This window comes from Artemia franciscana, chromosome 12 (genome assembly GCF_032884065.1).
Source record: "Artemia franciscana chromosome 12, ASM3288406v1, whole genome shotgun sequence".
NCBI classification, from domain to species: domain Eukaryota; kingdom Metazoa; phylum Arthropoda; class Branchiopoda; order Anostraca; family Artemiidae; genus Artemia; species Artemia franciscana.
In genome coordinates this window covers 2,348,568-2,370,268 of record NC_088874.1, presented here as the reverse complement: position 1 = coordinate 2,370,268, position 21,701 = coordinate 2,348,568, and the positions used below count along the sequence as shown (strand labels likewise).

General features: G+C 33.3%; 1 protein-coding gene across 2 annotated transcripts in view; it reads right to left on the bottom strand.

The window, feature by feature from the left end:
• Positions 1-21,701, bottom strand: part of LOC136033575 (hemicentin-2-like) — a 172,518-nt gene that overhangs the window by 98,883 nt on the left and 51,934 nt on the right. For both annotated transcript variants that reach the window (XM_065714334.1, XM_065714333.1), the window contains exons 4-6: positions 18,252-18,362; positions 14,584-14,787; positions 3,696-3,850 (exon numbers count right to left, since the gene is read on the bottom strand). In XM_065714334.1, the coding sequence (XP_065570406.1) occupies positions 3,696-3,850; positions 14,584-14,787; positions 18,252-18,362 (470 nt within the window). The remainder of the gene's footprint in view (positions 1-3,695; positions 3,851-14,583; positions 14,788-18,251; positions 18,363-21,701) is intronic.

Below are 21,701 nucleotides of genomic sequence, written 5' to 3'. Positions count from 1 at the left end.
CCCTGTTTAAGTGACCAAAACAAATGGAGGGCACCTAGGCCCCCTCCCACGCTAATTATTTTCCCAAAGTCAACGGATCAAAATTGTGAGATAGCCATTTTACTCAACGTAGTCGAAAAACCTTGTAACTATGTCTTTGGGGACGACTTACTCCCCCACAGTCCCCGTGGGGGACTGTGCGTTTTCAGGAGGTTTTTTTGGGTGGGAGAGGGGTTGAGAAGAGGGCGATATGCTGGGGGAACTTTCCATCGTGGAATTTGTCATGGGGGAAGAAAATTTCCATGAAGGTAGCGCAGGATTTTCTAGGATTATTAAAAAAACACAATGAAAAAATAAATATAAAAAAAGTTTTTTCAGCTGGAAGTAAGGAGCAGCATTAAAACTTAAAACAAACAAAAATTATTACCCATATGAGGGGCTCACCTCCTCTTATTACCTCGCTCTTTACGCTAAAGTATTTTTAGTAATGCCAACTACTTATTCTACGGCTTTTGGGATTCAGGGGTCATTCTTAATGAATTGGGACAAAATTTAAGATTTAGTGTAAAGAGAGAGGTATTGAAGAGGGGGCGAACCCTCTCATATAAAAAGTTCTTTACGTAAGCTAATTTATAAGTTACGCATATCTTTTACTAACAAAAAGATTCGTAAAAAATCAAAAGTTGTAGTTGCCTTTTTAATTAACCAAAAAAATGGAGGGCAACTAGGCTTCCTCCCCCGCTCTTTTTTTCTCAAAATCATTCGATCAAAATTATGAGAAAGCTATTTAGCCAAAAAAAAAAAAATGCAAATTTCGTTTTAATTATTCCTCTGCGGAGAGCCAAAATCAAAACATGAATTGATTCAAAAACGTTCAGAAACTAAATAAAAAGAAACAACTTTTTTCAACTGAAAGTAAGGAACGACATTAGAACTTAAAACGAACAGAAATTACTTCGTATATGAAGGGGGTTGCTTCCTCATCAACGCCCCGCTCTTTACGCTAAAGTTTTTTACTGTTTTAAAAAGAAGAATTGAGAGAAAGATTCAAACTTAAGCGTAAACAGCGGGGCGTTGATGAGGAAGCAGCCCCTTTCATATACGAAGTAATCTCTGTTCGTTTTAAGTTTTAATGTCGCTCCTTACTTTCAGGTGAAAAACTTGTTTTTTTTATTTATATGAGATTAAGATCATGTATATATTTTGAGGTACATACTTACAAACATTGGGAATCAGGCTTCTCCTAAACTTCATGAGCAAAGGCCTGTAGCAGCGGTTTTCACTCATGGCTGTCCAAACTTAATTTTGAGAACGGCTTTAAATGATCGGACTGCTGACCCCCCTCCCCACTCCGAAAACGAATGAAAATAATTTTTTTACAAATTGCATTTGATCCTGTGTCTGCTTAAAGAAAAAAAGATTTTCTTAATTGGGAAATTTTTTAATTCGTATGCTTGAGGTGTTTAAAATAGGACTCTTGGGCCTGGGCTCTTCCCTCTTCCTTCCCAAACTTACAAACTAGACTTGTTTAGCCTTTTTTTATTTGTGATTACTCAGTGGAGGATCATTGGATCATTGGATCATTGGAGGATGAGTAGATAGTCCTTTGGCAACTTTATATTTATATATCTGTAGACGCAGGGTACCTCTTTCTACTAATCATGATCCAGATATGATACTGGGACTGCTTTCAAGTTATCAAACCACTAAACCAAAAAGCGTGAAGTGATTATTACACATTTATTGGTGGTGATCTCCCTTGAAAAAGATCAAAAGTAAAGACAAAATGAAATCAAAAAGAAATACTAAGAGACGGTGAGAACAAAACAAAATTGAATACCTAAGAACTGAGGAGAAAAAAAATTGCTTAAACCAAGAAAATACACATTTAGTTAAGCGTCTACTATTTCCAGTCTCAGAAATAGGATATAGAAATATAACGTTATAGAAATATAACGTGTCCAGGAATAGATAATAAAACTATACTTTTCCAAAATTTGATTTTTGTTTTCTTTTTTTTCTAGATCTTAGAACAGGCCACCAGGTAAGATAATTTCAATTGTATAAATTGTATAAATTTCAAGTCTTATGTCGCCACATAAAAGATTTAAAATGAAAAAAAAAATAATTTCTGCTCCCAGATAGGATATTAAAATCATTTACCAAGCTTTTAAGGAGAGCGCACTTGTAAAGAGAAAGAAGAAAATTTTGGCCAATATCTGATCGATCAAATAACCAAAAATAAAATCCAGCTATGATGTGACTTGTGACGACCACACTTGAGGTCCAAGTCTCAAATATTGAGCTTTCAGTTGTAACAAAGATAACACAGAACGCTAAATTTGCACGGACTTATCTTTATAGCCCAGATTTCGACAAGGACTCGAAAAGCAGTGACTCGGACTCGAGATGTATTGACATAAATTGTTGTGTTGCCACCATTTGTCATTTTACTCTTGCGGAAGATTTCCTTTTGAAATCTTCCTTTCCTTTTCTTTCGTGCTTTAAGAATTCGTTGTTGCTATTTTTATTTAGGCTGAATCCCTGAATTCTTAAATTGGTTTTATGTTCACAAGAATTGAAAAATTGGATTACTGAAAAGGATATGAATACTAATGCTATATAAACAAGCGGAAAGGGATGGATATTTGTAATCAATAAGACTACAAATTGAAATTCCTTTTTTTTATCTTTTACTTTGTAAATCAAATTACAAAAGAAGCATAAGCAGAACAAGTTGAATCAAATAAGAACGGAATTTATTGGCTTCTTAAAATAAGAGAGAGAAATAATCGTTTAAGTTTTGCCTTAAACTACAAGAGGGCGCTAGCAGTAGGCTAAAACTACACATCAGTTAATTTCTTGTTTTTTTATTTGAATAATAAGCTGATCATTATGTGACAGGTAGTGAATTAGTTATGGGGACCAACGCGATGCGGAAATTCGTTATCCCAGTCAAACATTTTTTTTGTACAAGGCCCTTAAAATTTACGTCCACTAATTACGAAATATCATGTCTTAGGCAATTATTTCACATTTAATACGATTACAATTTTGAAATTACAAAATTTTAATTGCAAGATTGAAGTAACAAGCATTTCATCAACCAATAAAGTAGAGAAAATAATTTAAGAGTTAAGTCATAAAAATGTGTAAATGGAATTCTGATATTAGACTGTTGACGCTTTTAAAGTCATTTACTTTGTTTTCTTCAGGGATGATGATGAAAAGAATAAAGAAAAATGTCATAGTAGAAAAAATCATCAACAAACAGATTCCAAAATATAATAAAAAATATAATAGTTTAAAGCCCTTAAAATCTACGTCCACCAATAACGAAATATCATTTCTTACGGAATTATTTCACATTTAATGTGACTACAATTTTAAAGTTACAAGGTTGTTGCCACAAATTAAGGTCAACTTTCCAATTTGATCAAGGAGCAATAAGAAAGGCACTCTGAGTGATTTCCCGTAATTTATCGACCAAAAAATTCAACAAGTCAAGTCAAAAAAATGTGTACATGACATTCTGATATTAGACTGTTTATGCTTTTATAGTCGTTTACTTTGTTTTCTTCAGAGATGATGATGAACAGAAAAAAGGAAAAATGTCATTATAGAAAAATCATCAACAAACAGATCTAAAAATATAATAACTTGGTTGAATCTTACATCCTGTCAAAACAACAAGAAGAAGAAAAAAACATATTTACCACGTCTATTGATCCTGCAATACGATAGCCACCAAGCCACCAAGTTATCGCTGCTGGTGGCCGAGATCCACTTGATCTGCAAACAAATCTCGCTTCTTTATTTGCCGAATAAATACGATCCCTTCCTTCAATCACTAGGACTTCTAATGGAGCAACTGTAAAAGATATGAGAAATCAATTGGCAAAATTTGCAGATATTTTCCCATTGTTATTAGAGTTTCACATATAGACTTTATTACCAATGGCTATTATTGAAACCCAGAAGTCAAAATAACAACTATTTAAAAATATTTTTACTGCCGATTTTTGGTACAGTTAAGATTTGTAACTCTTGGGTTTTGTATGAAAAATACTCCTTTGTTTCCGTTTTTAACTTTTTATTACCACATTTACCTGTTGGATTTAGCTTAGCGTGTTTGCCAGGCCAATATTCCGTAAAAACCAAGAATAAACGCTCTGAGGGGTAAAAAACAAAACAAAACAAGTTCAGATCTTCCATTATTACTGTCCTTAGCCATAAAAGGATATTTAGTTTTAAAAATCTTAGCCAAGGGATTCAAATTATATTTTTGGTTCAGTTTCAAGAGCATGTTTAAACTTTTTTAATATTGCAATATTATGAGGAAAATGTTTCTTAAATGATTAAACCAGACCAGATAATAAATTCTCTTCTGTTCTAAAAAGAAAAAAAAATAATACTACATTAAATTCTAGTCTTGATTCACATTTTGTGGTATAAAGATTTTTTGTTGATATTACCGCATCAATGAGCGAATTATAATAATATCTGATTCAGCGAAGCGATATTTGTTAAGTATTCATTCAACTCTTGTCAAGACTTACCTGCCTAGACAAACAGGTTTAGAAACAAATACAAGGCAATATAAAGACAATATGCACAAAGAAAAAACGGTTTAAAGCGGGTTATGAATGTTGTAATCGTTAATAACAAGCATAATTAGACGTCCTTAAACTTTAAGCTTTGAACTCTATTTAGATGAATATTTCAACAGGTTTTGACGATAAAATAATTTTGAGTTATTAAGCTGATACCTTTTATTTTTTCGGAAGTATGGTGTCATCATTATCTGAACCCCCGTCCAGTTTCAGATGAAAGTAGTCCTAGGAACATTGGCAACTAAGCCATCACAATTAACATCGAAATATGATTGATTTAATCCGGAAAGGTGATGCTGATACTACAAATACGACTATTCTTACGTAATTAATCCGACTACCAGTCAAAGTCACCATAGTACCTGCTGCAGCATTTTTAGTCAATTGACCAAGACGACTAAAATTGGTTGAGCTATGGAAGTTTCTAGTTATATTCTCAAAACATCCAAGTCGGGGATTGACCAACTACCCGGCGAATGAAAACATGGCCCCAGTTCTTGTCTCAGGCGTGCTTAAGGAATTAAGTAGTCTAGATAAATTAAACGTGGTAATTGAAAAAATATCTGTACATTACGAAAAGCAGCCCAAGGTTGTTCAAAAAACATGTTGTAAAAACTTGTAATGTGACCGTGGATGACTTCCACGGTCTAATGACTAAAATGACACGGTCTTCCACGGTCTATGACTCTAAGCAAAATTTAATCAAATAAACAATTTCGGTTGATTGAAGATCAAAGCTACTGAAAATGATATCTCTCGCCTTATATGATATCTCTCGCCTTCTACCCTGGTGTCTCTTCTGTAACAGAATTTGCAAGACCTCAGGTGTAAGATGGTCCCCATACTCCGGTACCCTTGATTCTTCTAGGATTGCCCCCTCAGTTATCCCCAAATATCCTAATTGTGAGGTAGACCCTGTGTCACATAGTTTGAAAAATCCCAAATTGCCTGCTATTACTACCAATGGTAGAGTAAAATGGCACTTTAGCTCATTTCTATTTATTCATTTTAAATTAATGGTCTCGAATATGAGAATATGTATATCGATAATCTTGTTGAAAAATTCAGGGCCTGAGGTAGATACAAGGTATTTTTATTAGGCGATTTAATATCCTCGGTGGTACAAATACGGGTAGATGGTATCCGAGCTAAGGTAAATTCGGTTTAGGAAAAGAAAATAGTAACGGTTATAGACTGTTATAGTCTTGTAGGTTTAACCAACTAGTTATAACCAACACAGTATTGTATAAAAAATTGTTTTGTGGAAAAGTTTTACAAATAATATATTTTAGTTTTTATTCACATAGTCTTTTCTTTGAAAAAAAAATGTTTTATACTTTGGCTTACTATTTGTGTGTAAGAGAAACTTTTTCAACAATTTTTAATCCTGACACAAATAGTATTTATTAATTTAGTTTTATACCTCCTTAAGTTAACCTAAAAATCAAAACAATGTCATTCCCAAAGGATTCTATGTATGCTCTACGACAACCTGGATACACTTTCACTCTTTTAATTTATTTAAATTGTAAGAGCAGAAGCAGTAATAGCAATAACCCATAAAGTTTCATCTTAATACCCCTAGTCGTTTTCGATATATTCCTGAGGAATCTTATCTGCAACCATACAACTGGAAATATTTGGAAAATGAATGGGTTTTTGATAAGCCTTAATGCTAAAGTTTGACCCTTTCTCTTAACTCTACTTTTTAAAACAGTAAAAAACTTTAGTGTAAAGATCGAGGCGTTGAGGAGGAAAATCCTTTTCCAATACGGAGTAATTTCTGTTCGTTTTAAGTTTTAATCTCGCTCCTTACTTGCAGTTAAAAAACTTGTTTTTTTTTTTCAAACAGTTCGTGGTACCGAACTGTAGTAAGGAGCGACCTGGCTCAATAGTAACCGAAACTCTAAACATACGTTCAGAAATTAAGGCTAAAGTTTTTCTTATGGTTTTAAAAAGTAGAGTTGTGACAAAGAGTCAAACTTTAGCGTAATGAGCGAGGTGTTGAGGAGGGGACAATCCCTTTACTACACGGAATAATTTCTGTTCGTTTTAAGTTTTAATGTCGCTCCTTACTTTCAGTTTTAAAAAAAAAACTTGTTTTTTTATTTCATAGCGGAAAGAGCGAGATATTGACGAGGGGGCAAACCAACTCATATAGATAATAATTTCTGTTCGTTTTAAGCTTTAATGTTGCTCCTTACTTTTAGTTGAAAAAGCTTTTTTTTTAATTTAATATTTAATAAAGAGAAAGGTTGAATGATAAATTTTCAATGAGTTATCATAATAACTTTCTTTAATGTTTTGTATTTTTGCATATATATATTATTTATGAAAAAAATTGTAATGATCGGAATTTTATTCATTTTTATTATACACTGCTGATTAGTTTGTCTTAAATGATTGTTATTTTTATTACTCATCATTGTTGAGAAAGTTTTTTTTTAGTGTGGGAGACAGCGGTCCACCATTTGAAAATGATTAGAAATAGTAAGTGAGAAGGGCTTCCTGTGATGGGAAGAGGCCCTTTACTACAGGAAAGGCAATTTCTTGTTTATGCTTGTTTTATCTTTGTAAAATATGGCGGTTTGAAGCAGATCCGGTTCGGCTGCTATTTCATCTTTTTAAGAAGGAGCGTATGTGACGTCTATGGTTTAAAGCAGATTTTTTGTTAAAGTTGTCGTTACTGAGAGGATTGAAGATGGGATTTTTTAATGATAAAATCGAAAAAAAGTGAAAAATATCATCACAAAATATCTGGGTGATAAAGCAGCAATCTTGGTTACATTTTGTTCAATCTCAGTGACATTTCGAACATCCTAGGCTCCTCTCTGTCGAGTTTTGATGCAAAAGGAATGCCAAATCTACAACTTGTTTTAGGTAAAAAAAAAAAAAGCTCAAGTATAGTGAAAAAGGAAATCATCAATGCAACAGCACAAACACAGAAACAACCACGCATCACACAACCGAAAAAAAACAGAAACAGAAAGGAAGACTGTTTTCCTACTTTGGTAATTAAGATAGATAAGTACTTGAATGAGGCCTTAACCCTACTCACCCATTCAGTTACATAGGCCAAACAGCATAGCTATAACATATTCAATTGCAAAGAATAGTCCCTGGCAGTCGTAGCGTCAGTAGGTATAAGTCGTCATAACCCAAATGCTTAAGACTATAAATCAAACAAATAATTGAAAAGCGACCCCCCAACACATGGGCTCATTAGGAGAATACACACTTTTCTATTGGGTTTCGGTGCTTTAAATACCCTACCCAGACAAGTGGCGCGCCCACCAAAAGCTCCTTATGTTATCCCAGTGTTATGTATCGCCCCTGAAATATACATGCGTATTAATGAACACATTCAAATGCAAATTCTTCGTTGCAAGTGTGAAGTAAAACTATTAAAGAGCTTTTCTTTGCATTCCTATTTGTTTTAACTGGTGTATTAATATTTACTAATGTCTAGTAACATATAAAAATGAACCTACAATAGTTATATGGCTAAAAAATAGTATCTTAATCAGTAATTCAATAATTCATTCAATTGTTTATAAAGATAATATTTTGAATGTTCATTCAGATAGAAGATGAAAAGGCCACACACTAAGTAATAACGGATTTCACATTAAAAACAAACAAAATGAATTTGTTCTGTTTACCCCATTGTTTCACCCAATCTCTATCAAATGGTGGATTGCTCAGAGTGCCAATTGTCCATCCATGCATGATAGAAGTGTAGGACAATTCACGCCACGTATACTACACTCTCACCATGAATGACGTGCACCAACTGGTTTACACGATTTTATGAAAGAGGATATTCTCTTCGTCTACTCATAAATTTTAATGTCTTTCCTTAATCAGTCACTGGGCCTTAGTAAAAACCTTTGAGAAAATGGAGAAAATCAAACATAACGTAATGATTATTTGAATAATATAAACACAAGCACCTAACAGTATTTCAGAAGTCTTCTTTCATTATTATCTTCCTCTTCAGATAGACAAATTTGCATAAAGAGGACTTGAGGATTTCAAAGGAAACAACAGGTTTCATTTCTTTGTATGAATTCTAGTAGATGAATCTACGCATTCAATAAGAAGAACATTGAAATGTCCCTATTCATTCATCTGTACCATAAACCTGGCCATTTTCCCACGCTTCTCATCGGGGGGCCTATTGAATACTATAGCGACATTAACCAAAACGGAAAACATTATTTTGTATCCAAGGTTTAATTTTGGTATTTCTTATTCTTAGTAGAAAAATATTTTACTCAGAAAGAATATTTTATTTCAAAGGTACAGATTAAAAAGTAGGTACCCAAAAAAAGAATCATCTTAAAACATAAATGTCTTGCTTTTTCTGTTTGTTTGGTTGTTTGTTTTTTTTCAGTCTGTGGTCAAAAAACTTATGGATGGGGTAAGAAGTACCAGTAAGATTATTATTCCTATGGAACAGTAGAAGGGGATCTGTGGAACAGCAATTTTGTTTATTTAGATCAGTAACTTGTTCTGAATGACTCTAGGCTCTTGGATACAATAATAGCTTTAGTTTGTCTGTATCAAGTCAACTATTTGACTTGATAAAAGGAAACTTACCTACTATACTATTAATAAAAAATCCCTACGGAATGTTTCGGGTACCTGACTGACTGTATCCAAACAAAAGGTATTTTAAATCGCAGCTTAAAACCCATATTAAAAATTAAGTATATTAAAGCTATTAAAGAGATACTGGACAATTTTAGTATCATTCTGTGTCTATTTACTTCAAGACAGTTTTACCAATGTTTCTAACTGCATACGAAGCATTCTTCTTAGGTTTTGCTACCTTTATCGAGTTACTAAGCCTGTGACTTATCACAAACACTGGCCTTGTTCTTCTCAAACTACGGTTCAGGAAATACTGAAGCAAAAACTTAAAAGAGCCTCTTTCATCTGGCAAAGCTCTAAGAAATTATTTGATGAGACTAAATATATCTTTTCAGTAAACTACGTGATTAAATGGAATTACTGGATGACGAGATTTCAAATCAGATTTAACAACTAATTTGATTCCACCCAATGCTTCTTATGAGATCTGCTGTCCACTTTATCAGGAATACTTGGTATCCCTGTTACACCATATACTATAGCATAGATACCTGGTATAGGAATACTTGGTGTATACACTATACACTGGTGTAAACAGTGCATTCACTATAACAGGGATACTCTGTGTATCTATGCTGCCGACAAGTGAGAGAGAAGACCATTTTCATTTCAACACAGATAATCAAATGGAGCATGTGATATTCCAAAAAACATATGGCTTAATATCCCCTTATGGGCTATCTTATAGAATCTCTAATGAACCTAATATATAGACTTCTTTTCATATCCTACCCGCAGAGAAACTGAATGCCCAACTTTGACTGAACGAAATTTACTTCTCTATTGGAGGGAGATACGGATCAAGCTCCCTATCGAGATACCAATGAGAATTTAGTTGCGTTGAGGGCTAAACCTTAGACTATTTCATTAGAACATGAACTTAATAGCAATAATTCCGTTATTACCTCAAAAGTATATCAGAAATTCACATTCTCTTGATTAAATTTTGGATACCTTTGCTTTTCTTCAGAAAGATTTTTTTCATTTAGTCATCATCAAACAGTTCGTGGTAACGAACTGTAGTAAGGAGTGACTCGGCTCAATAGTAACCGAAACTCAAAAAAATGGAATTTTGATACCGATAGTTACTCCCCCGCAGTCCCCGTGGGAGGGGTTACAAGTTACAAACTTTGACCTGTGCTTACATATAGCAATGGTTACTGGGAAGTGTACAGACGTTTTCAGGAGGATTTTTTTTGGGTTTGGGAGGGAGAGTTGAGGTGGGGGGGAGGTTATGTGGGAGGATCTTTCCATGGAAAAACTTCTCATAGGGATAGAGACTTTCAATGAAGGGGGTGCAGGATTTTTTAGCATTATTTAAAAAACAATGAACAAATAAATATGAGAAGCTTTTTTCTACTGAAAGTGAGGAGCAGCAGTAAAACTTAAGACGAGCAGAAATTATTGCGCATATGTGGGGTTTACCTCCTCGTAATACCTCGCTCTTTACGCTAAAGTTTTTACTAGTAATTTCAACTATTTATTCTATGGACTTTGTGATTCAAGGGTCATTCTTTAGGAATTGGGACAGAATTTAAGCTTTAGCGTAAAGAGCGAGGTATCGACGAGGGGTGAACTCCCTCATATATGCAATAAAAACATACGAATATAGAAGTTCGTTACGTAAGTTAATTCGTAAGTTACGTATTTTTTTTTACTAACGAAAATGTTCGTAAAAAAATTAAAAGTTCTAGTTGCCTTTTCAAGTAATCAAAAAATTGGCGGGCAACTAGGCTTCCTCCCTCTCTCCTTTTTTCTCAAAATCTTCCAATTAAAACTATGAGAAAGCCATTTAGCCAAAAATAAAATTAATATGCAAATTTTGTTTCAATTATTTATGAGCGGAGAGCCAAGATCAAAACATGCATTAATTAAAAAACGTCCATAAATTAAATAAAAAAAACAGGTTTTTTTTTAAATGAAAGTAAGGAGCTACATTAAAACTTAAAACGAACAGAAATTACTCCGTATATGAAAGGGGATTTTCCTCCTCAACACCCCGATCTTTACGCTAAAGTTTTTTACTGTTTTAAGAAGTAGAGTTAAGAGAAAGAGTTAAACTTTAGCGCAAAGAACGGGGCGTTGAAGAGGAAAAGCCCCTTTCATATACGGAGTAATTTCTGTTCGTTTTAAATTTTAATGTCGCTCCTTACTTTCATTTAAAAAACTTATTTTTTTTTTATTTACCATGCTAAAGGGTCTAAAGCACTTTTAGTTATTATGAACTGCCAGTGCAAACTTATAATGCAAATCATTCAGCTAATGCTGGTCAAATCCTTTCCGCATGAAATCCTTCTCAATGTAGAAAATCTTTCCACGGTGTCACTTCGCTCCTCACCAGAATCATCCTCCTTTACTCTTTAAATACTTACAATGGGATTTTGGCTGAATGAGAGGTTGGGCGCAGAGCTGGTTGTAAGCTAGGCTATTGTATTTGATACTTATTTTTTGTTATTTACTGATGCTCTAAATATAATAAATGTAACAATAATGTGAATGATAAGCACTTGAGGTGAAAATTAACAACCATCCTTACCATGGCATTTAACGTTGGCACATTCCATGACCAGCAAATGGAAACAAAATGGGTCTGTGGATGCTTCTAAGGCCTACTTCAAACGCAAAACAAATTCAAAGATCTGAATTTTCACGAAAAATAAAATTATATGTGTATTTCTCCCATTATTTAATTAGGTTAGTTTTTCTTTCTTTTTATTTTTTGTCTGCTACCTAAGGAAAATAACTGAAGAAAATTCATTCTATTTATTTTTTTTAATAAGAACATTTTCTAAACTAGTTTTTTTTTGTGGACAAATGGGCAGCGTAATATAGTAGGCAGTAATATAGTAAGTAATATAGTAGGCATTTAATATAGTATATTTAATATAGTAATATAGTAGTAATATAGTAGGCATTTGTAGGCAGCGTAATAGTGCTGCCTAAGTAAAGAACGAAGTTGGCATAACGTATTATTTTTTTTTTTTTGGGGGGGGGGGGGGTCTTAGACCTGGGCACTTCGTAACGAAGGAAACTGTTAATAACATTCGATTTACTAAAGTTATAACCGTGAAGACATATGTAAAAAATTCGGTAAAGTACAAATTATGTTCTGGCCTTGAGAAGGCGTAGGAGTTTAGAGCCCTACTCGTGTTTATTTCTTCTAGTTTTGAGTTTGACTCGGTTATTTATTGTGATTTCTTTTCGTTTTAGGTTTCATTTATTTTTGACATTGACTTGCGGTTGTTTTACGCTTGGTATATTATTTGATTTTTTTTGCTCCTTTTTCGTTTAATGGAGTTCTTTACTTTTCTTTGAAAAACTTATTTTATGGAAATTTTTTTAATTAATTAAATTAAATTAATTAATTAAATTAAATTAATTAAATTAAAAAGGAGGTTTATTCTTTAGACAAATTTGCCATTTGATTGCTTTCCCTCTAAAAAGACACGCCTCTAAGCCGATGAATATATCCTTCTCAACTCAATTTTGGCAGTATTTACCTGGTTGATCACAATGATGCTTTCCGAGAAGTTCTGCTTTTCTAATAACTACATAAAAAAAACTAGTTTTTTTTTAACTGAAAGTAAGGAGCCACATTAAAACTTAAAACGAACAGAAATTACTCCGTATATGAAATGGGTTGTCCCCTCCGCAATCCCTCGCTCTTTACGCTAAAGCTTTTAATTGTATTAAAAAGCAGAATTGTGGCAAAGAGTCAAACTCTAAAAAAACTCCGTTTTTTAGAGTTTCGTTTACTGTTGAGCCTGAGCCGAGCCTACAGTTCTTTACCACGAACTGTTTGATATCTAACTTTTAATACAATATTATATCAGTCACTAAAGCTGTTGTCTACTCACACTATCTCGGTGGAAAGATCTGGGTGACAAACTTTATGACATTATTAGTTGTGAAGATATTAAGCTGGGGTAATTTATTTCCCTTTAAGGAAGCTTTTTTTTAATGTCAAACTTGAGCATCAGTGAGAATAAATAGTACTATTTCTTATTTTTTGAACAACAAAATTTAAATAAAAAGATTTTTTTAAAGGCACTTCCATTAATCATTCAAGTAATGAAAATTTTCTGTAAATACTTAAATTCTATGTCTAAGAAATTTCTCTTCTAATTAATCAGCATTCCTGTCTCACTCATTTTGGTACTATAGCTGATCCGTCTCATTTTGCTCAGTATTAGAAAATTAATTTAAAATAAGTTTTAATTTATAAGTTCTTTTATTTAGTACAAAATTCAAAAAAGCAAAAAACCAGCTTCAAAACGCTCTCCTCTTTAAGGCTCCATAGAAAGGGAGGAACAGGGGGATAAAAAATACCGGCAAAAAAAATGAGTAAAAGACAAAATCCAGTCACCCAACTAAAAAATAAAACAAGCTATAAAAAATCTACAAAAATCTAGCAAGCTAGTCAGGGTAGTAGTCCATGGTTCCACCAATTATAGTAAAAATCCAGCCAAATCCAGATTAAGAGTAAAATAGAATTCTATAAATAGATAATAGCTTGCAAAAGTCCCATTACTATGAGCTATAGTTGTAGGAAAGAAAACAAGCAACTATCTTGAAATCGTAGTCATCCAGCGAAGGTTTTTTTTTCGAAATTTTAACATAAGAGTTTTGAAGGGTTTTCCTATAATTGAACAATTATTGATAAATTATTGCAAAATTTAATAAGTTCTCCTATAGTCCTACCCTTAACAACATTTTAAAAAATGAATAAGAAGTGATAGAAAAATATTATCATATTGTCTTATTCTGTGAACACGGCTGTGCTTTTTAGACGGTTTTTCCGGTTCACGTATTGCATTTTGCCAAAATTCAAAGTAATTAAACACAATTCCCTGAGGAAATAGATGACTAAAGGAAAAACAGTATGAAACTTGTTTTTATTGAAATTATTTCGAAAGTAAACAGCTATCAGTAAAATATTCGTAAGAAATCTTTGCCTGGATTCATAATTAAAATCCGTTTGATTAAAATTAAGTAGTTGCGGGCATCAAGCCATGGCTATTTGTAGAAAAAGCCAAGAAAGTTAGTCCGGGTGAGGTTAAATGAGGTTTATGGTCCATCCATCCAATCTATGAAATGTTTGAAGTTTTTAAATTGTTTTTAAAAGCATTTTGCCAAAGAACAAGATGCAGAAACGGCAAAAATCAAATTATCAGAAGTAATATAATGAAAAAACCATTACTCTTGCAGAAATCTGATTTTGTAAAAACGACAACCAGTAGTTCCTGTAGAAGTGGTACCAGTAGTCAATAGTACATCAATGGCGCTTAGTAAGTCTCTGATATTAGTTATATTCTAAAAATATAATTGCACTTACGAAGCATATCTAATAGAACAAAGCTAGACGCTGGAACTGTCTCATTATTATTTGACGCTTCACAAGAGAGTATTGTATTTAAATCGTCTCGACGAAGTCTTGCGAGAATTACATCGTTTCTTGTTGATCCATTAAGCGTAGAATGATCTGTTGTATCCCATCGTTCTCCGTCTCTGTACCAGATTAACTTCGGTAGGGGCTCTCCTAGAAATTAAAAGTACTCAGTTTGGTCAATGAATTTCTTAGAACATACTAAAAGCGTGATTTATCTTGAATGACGCTTATTTTCCAGATTGTTCCTTCTAATCTAGGAAAAAAAAACCTTAGTTCGACTGAGAGATAGAAATCTTAGAGGGAACAAATTATTGAATGATTGACATAAACTTTGAATTGTGCCTGAAGACTAAATCAAAAGAGTATGCTGTTTAGAAACGAAAGCAAAGAGTGACGTTAAAACTTTCGATATCGATATTAAAACTTTTGATTACGTTCACATGCTTGCCTACACAGTAAAAGGGAAAGTGTGACCTGGGATACCCTAAGAATACAATCTTCCCTAGAATTCCCGAAGCAATATTAAATATGGTCTGAAAATTCATTGCTAACTTGTCATTCTTACAGTTGCTGCTTATCAAATCTGCTTATATCAAAAATGCAAAAACAAATGTGCACAGAGCCAGGAGCAATCATAATTAAACTTATAACATTAAATTTACTAATTCAAAAAATTTGAGAGCTGGGGTTTCAAGCAAATGTTCACGAATATAAGAACATTCGCAAAATACAAAAATAAAGTTTACAAAGACAAGAAAAACAAGTGACCATGGATTGTCAGTTTACTACACATATACTGATATTTATTCCTTAAAGTTTTTTTTTTATTAAAGTAGAACAAAGTGAAAACGTTTTAAACTAATCTTGTTTTAAGCAGCAGTAATAGTAGTATTACTAGTAGTAGTAGTAGTAGTAGTAGTAGTTGTAGTAGTAGTAGTAGTAGTAGTAGTAGTAGTAGTAGTAGTAGTAGTAGTAGTAGTAGTAGTAGCAATAATGGTAATAGAAAAATTAGTAGTAGCATTATTAATAGTAGTACTAGCTGTAGTAGAAGTAGTGGCAGTAGTAGTAGTAGTAGTAGTAGTAGTAGTAGTAGTAGTAGTAGTAGTAGTAGTAGTAGTAGTAGTAGTAGTAGTAGTAGTAGTAGTAGTAGTAGTAGTAGTAGTAGTAGTAGTAGTAGCAGTGGCAGTAGCAGTATCAATTAGGGTTCCAAATCAAAAATATAACAAACAAGTAACACTATTATTCTTTTGAATTAATATTTATTGAGGGCCATTAAGGGATCTAACAGGGATTTTAACAGGGACTTAGACAGAGGAATCACAAGCCATACACAAATGTATAAATTGTGGTTCCTATTTTGTTTTTTTTTTTTTTAAGACCAGACACTTCCTGTTTTTATTTATGTAAAATAAGATAAACGCAAGATCCTTGGCTAGGTATAAAATGATTTGTCTTTTACGGATTTTTTTTTTTTCTCTTGGTCATTTTGCATGCCAAAAATGGTTGTAGAAACTCGAGAAGAGATCCAGTCGTCCAAAGATTTTTTTTTTTATTATGTTTTTAAAGGCAATATGGGATTGAAAGGCAACAAGATTCCTCTAGCATGGCTTTTTGCCTCCAATTACCCCTGTAACTCTCCCAAAGAATTGGAGCAAAATTCTTATATAGCCATTTCACTCAGAAAGATTGAAATATCCAAAAAGTGCGGTTTCTTGAGTACTTGGCCAAAAGTGTGATTTTTTGAATACTTGACCAGAACAGCCCATGTGGAATGAGGACCCCAAATTATGTATTTGACTCGTTCTTCACACATACGTTTTGGGTGGAAAAGGTGACTAAGTTTTACCTCGTTTTAATCAAAATCAAGCAGCAAATTTAAATCATTATGACTGAGGGTATGAATTGGGTCTCAAGACTCTCAGAGATCCATCAATATTTAGTAAATAGTTAGACATTTTGAATCTTGTTTAAACCTCAGTTTTACAGTGATTCTCAATTTCAGTAAAAAACTAGCTAGATCTATGCCGCTAACTTGCATCGTGGAAACACAAGCCAAGCCCTGAATAAGGGCCAAAACGATGAAACGGCACGGTGAAAAACGAATCGAAGTCCAGATTTGTTATGAAAAAGGCTAAGTCCTGACTTAGGGCCAAAGCACTGGAAGTGCATGGTGCAAAATCAAAGTCCGAATTTGTTATGAAAAAAGTCCTGGCTTACGGCCAAAGCAATGGAATGCATGGTGCAAAAAGAATCGAAGTCCAGATTTGTTATGAAAAAGGCTAAGTCCTGACTTAGGGCCAAAGCACTGGAAGTGCATGGCGCAAAATCAAAGTCCGAATTTGTTATGAAAAAAAAATCAAAGTCCTGACTCAGTGCCAAAGCGCGGAATGGCACGGTGCAAGAAGAATCAAAGCCCAAATTTGTTATTAAAAAATCTAAGTTATGACTTAATGCAGAAAAGAGCAAAAATAGTAGATTTATTCAAATGAGTATTTCTGCGGCTTGATACTAATTATGTTACCCTAAATTTTTCTGCATTAACTTTCTTTTTTGTTTTTTTGAACGTTTCTCAATAATTTTTCGGTTGTTTGAAATCCAACCGTCAAATAGTGTTATTAATCAAGCAGATCTTGGTAACGAACTGTAAGAAAGAGTGATTCGGTTCCATAGTACCGAAGCTACAAAAGACGGAATTTCGATAACAATAGATACATAAAAAGAATCATATTTTTCAGTTTTCTCCAAATATGTTAAATTTATTTAGTTTAAATTTACCCATAAAAAGCTAAGAGTCAGTGAAAATTTTTCTGATTTTTGAAAATGGGGGTACGCACCCCCAAAAATTCAACTGATTTTTTGAAAACCACACCGTCAATTTTGACGAATCACAAAATCCAACAATAGAGGTCTGTGTGAAATTTTGTATGTAAGGGAGATGTCGCTTTTTCAACCATCACTCTTTACGCTAAGTTTTAAAGTTTTTTTTAAATTACTTCCCAATCAAATTTAACGACCCTCTTATTTGAAAGATCTATCTTAAAGCATTGTGACTAAAATCAAACTTTAACGGAGAGGGCGAAGGTCGAGGAAGGGCATTCACCCTTATATACAGAGTAATTTCTGTTCGTTTTCATTTTTAATGCTACTCCTTAGTTTCAGTTTTAAAAAAATATGGCTTTTAATTAGTAGAACTAAGCATCATCATACTCGACACTTGGATATTCTTGTTATACCCAATATTGTTATAGGTTCTTATTAGATCCTATTTTTAAAACGTCTCACAAATTTGACGAAAATGTTGACATGTTGGAGCCTTTCTTTCTTAAAAGAGCTTAGATTTACTTTACAGGGTCATAATTGCAAAGTTCTCCAAAACGCAAAGGATTAAAACAAAGCAATGTTTTGAGCCCTTCCTTTTATGCTTGTAAAATTGAATAAATTTATAATTTTAAAATACATCTAACTGTATATTCAAATTTTAATATTAATATTATAAATCAAATGTAAGATTAAATATGTTAACATAGACAATTAAAAATATACTATGATTGAATACGCCAAATATACCAATGACAGTTGGGATTATCCCCAAATCTTAATAATAAGACACTCACCTCCTTTACTTTCACAAGTAAGCTTCAAACTTTCACCCTCAAGGTAAGGGCCAGCAACAGAACGTATTAAATTCCCATTTTCGTCTAATATTTTTGGTGGTGACGGAGGAACTGTAATAAAATTTTTGTATATTAAAGTAAGGCAAATATTTTTGCAGTCATTTAATGGGGAAATTCTAACTTTTTACAGACATGTACTTAGGCAAATTCAATAATTATGTGAATCAAACTGCTTTTTGTGACGAACGCAAGCAAGAAGCGACCAGGGCTAATGGTAGCCGGAACTTTGAAAAAAAATATTTGATGATAATTTACACATCGAAACTATCTACTTTTTATGGTGATTAATTCAAAAAAGTTTTCCCACAAAACAAGTTTTTTAAAGAAAGAAAAGAGCTCCATTAAGCCAAATATGAGCAACAATGAAGATCAATAAACTTTCAAGCGTAAAACTACCCAAAATCACCATCAATAAATAAATGAACCCCCCCCCCAAAAAAAAACCAGAAATTATAATAAATAACCGAGTCAAACTCAAAACGAGCAAAAACGTGCTTTACACTTTACTGAAAACAAAATACATATTAAATGAGTTCACTTTTTTTACTTCAATAAATAAAATTTTTTGAAACTTTTAGGAATAAATATCGGTATATGTATAATAAACTGACATCCCACGGTCATCTATTTTTTTCATTCTCTTCAGTTTTTTTTCTTTTAGGAGGATTATTTGACTTGGTTTCCTCTCATTTTTGGTTTAAAGAGGCATTTTACTTTTCTTTGAAAAGCAAGCTTTGGAAAAAGTTTTGACTAGTTTCTGTTCGTTTTATACTCCTTTTGTGGAATTTTTTTGTATCTTTACGGTTTTTTCTATAAGATTCGATAGATTGAATTGTTATTTGTATGTTGGAGAAACCTTTCACCAATATTTGATCCTGACACAAATAGCATCGTTTAATTTAATTTTATACCCTCTGTAGTCGACCTGGAAAATGAAACATAGTATTATTCCCAAAATATCTTTCTATGCTCTTTTACAACTTGGATACACTTACACTCTTTTGATTTATCTAAATTATTAGAGCAGAAGTAGCAATAGTACTAGTCCTAATAGTTTCAACTTAATATCACCAGTCATTCTCGATATACTACTTGGATGTTTTATTGGCAACCATACATAGAGTGCCTTTTGATTCAGTTTTAAATCCTAATGGGCCGATTACACAATAGAGCGGGGTTGACATACCCAATATCCCGAGAGACATAGTCCCTGGACTTTTCTATAATGCTGAACAAAATGACTGTCTAAACATTTTAACGGTATTCGTTTTGAAAATGAATGGGCTTGGGAGAAGGGCTTCTCACCCTCCTATCTCTTTTGATTCTTAAAATTAGCTCTAGAACTTTCGGATTTAGTCCAACATTCGCATAAATATTCTTGAAGGCTTCGCCTTAATATACTTAATACACAGTTGCAATAATTATTAATACACAGTTGCAATAATTAATAACTATTAATAATACACAGTTGCAATAATTGTAGCAACATTAGTAGCAGCATGCGCATAGAACTTTTGATAATTTGTTTTTTTAATTATTGTTAGCCTTTATTTATGTACATTCTGGTATTAAGGGGTAATTGAGTGAGAGTGTTTTTGTCCTTCTTTAACTTTTTTTTTTTATTAAATTAGGTTGAGAATCAGAGGGGTACAGCCGTCCAACGTCAGGCTGTTTGAACCTTCCCTCGGGCGGTTGTGTGTATTTATAGTTTCTGTAATTTAGTAGTTAATAAAGAGAGTTCATTCATTCAGAAACATCCCCTTCAAACACAATGAAAGTTTAAACTTAAAACCATTAATGGTTCCTGAAGAATTTAGCAGTAAGTATCCTTATTTTTATAACTTTATTTTATTTTATACTTAACAGAAGTATCCTTATTTTTAGCGGCAGCAGTAGTAACAGAAGAAGCAATAATAGTAGCAGTAGTAGACTGAGAAGAATCTGTAGGAAAAAGGATGTATATGTTTTCTTTCGGTTAGTTCAACATCCCCCACAACAAGCCTTTCGAGTTTCAATTTCACACCCGACTTTATTCCTAAGATATTGCTGTTACGTAAAGATATTGGTGTTACGTGTTACGTAAGATATATTGAGGGAATTTCGTTACCCAGTACCTCAATGAATTGGTTCTGAAAAACACCGCTAAGGTAGTTCACCGTATTCCATTCCATTCCATATAGGAAGGGAGATTTTTTTTTTGGGGGGGGGAGAACTTTATTACAACAAGTCTTCTGTATGCAGGTTGCCCAAAGGACGTTGCCCAAGTTGCTCAAAAGTCTTCCAAGTTGTCTTGCAGGGACGATGGAGCTTGAGATAATTGATACTTGTGAATCAGCTTTTGGATCATCCCCATATCATTTCCAGAAAGTTCCAAATTAATTTACCCTGTCGTTCATGATTTTTGCCCTTTTGGCAATTTAAATACACAAAACATGTTTTGTTTTAGTTCAAACTCACCCCCAAACATTCTCTAAAAGGTTTCCTGAATTTCCTTCGCATTTTTGAAAAAAAAGTTTGAACATGGATGCCTTTCCCAATAAAATATACAACATGTAAACAATAATCGAATTGCCTAATTTACATCCCTTAACTTGAGGACTTTCGGGAGGTTGACATCCCCAAAGACATAATTACTAGACCTTTCAACAATGCTTAAAAAAATGATTCTTTACAGTTCCAGTCAGATACGTTTTGGGAATGAAAGGCTTGGGTGGGAGGGGCTGGTTGCCCTCCATTCCCTTTTGACTCTTAAAAAGGGCAGTAGATCTACCAAATTCTATTCAATTGAGTCCCATCCCATCTAAAGTTTACACGATTACTCGTTCCATAAGAACGTTACTTACCTAGGGCATAAATTACAACCCTTGCCAGGCATTGTTATATGCTCTTACTAGAACATCTGATTTTCAATCCAATGATTCCCTTCTAAAGTTTATATGACCACCCTTTCCAGAAAAAACATAAAATGCCCCCGGAGCATAATATACAACCCTTGCCCTGAGGGATTTGAGGCGAGGATTGTCATCTTTAAGGACATTATTGCTTGACTTTTCAACTACACTGAGCAGAATGGTTATGGAAAAATTTTTATCGGATATATCTGGGGAAATGATGGGTTTAAGGGTAGGGGGCTGGTGATCTTTCAATCCCTTTCGACAATTAAAAACGAAAATAGACAGTATAGTTTCTAATCGAATGAGCCCCTTTCGAAGTTTCTACGCCAACTTCTTCTATACGAAGCGTCCTAGACTAAAATGAAAAAAGGGGATATCTCCCCTCCGATTACTTTGAATCATAAAAAGGGCACCAGAACTTCCGATTGCTAGTCCAATCATTCGTTTCCGAATTTTATGTGACATTTCTTTCTAAAGAAAGGTTGTTTTCATCAAA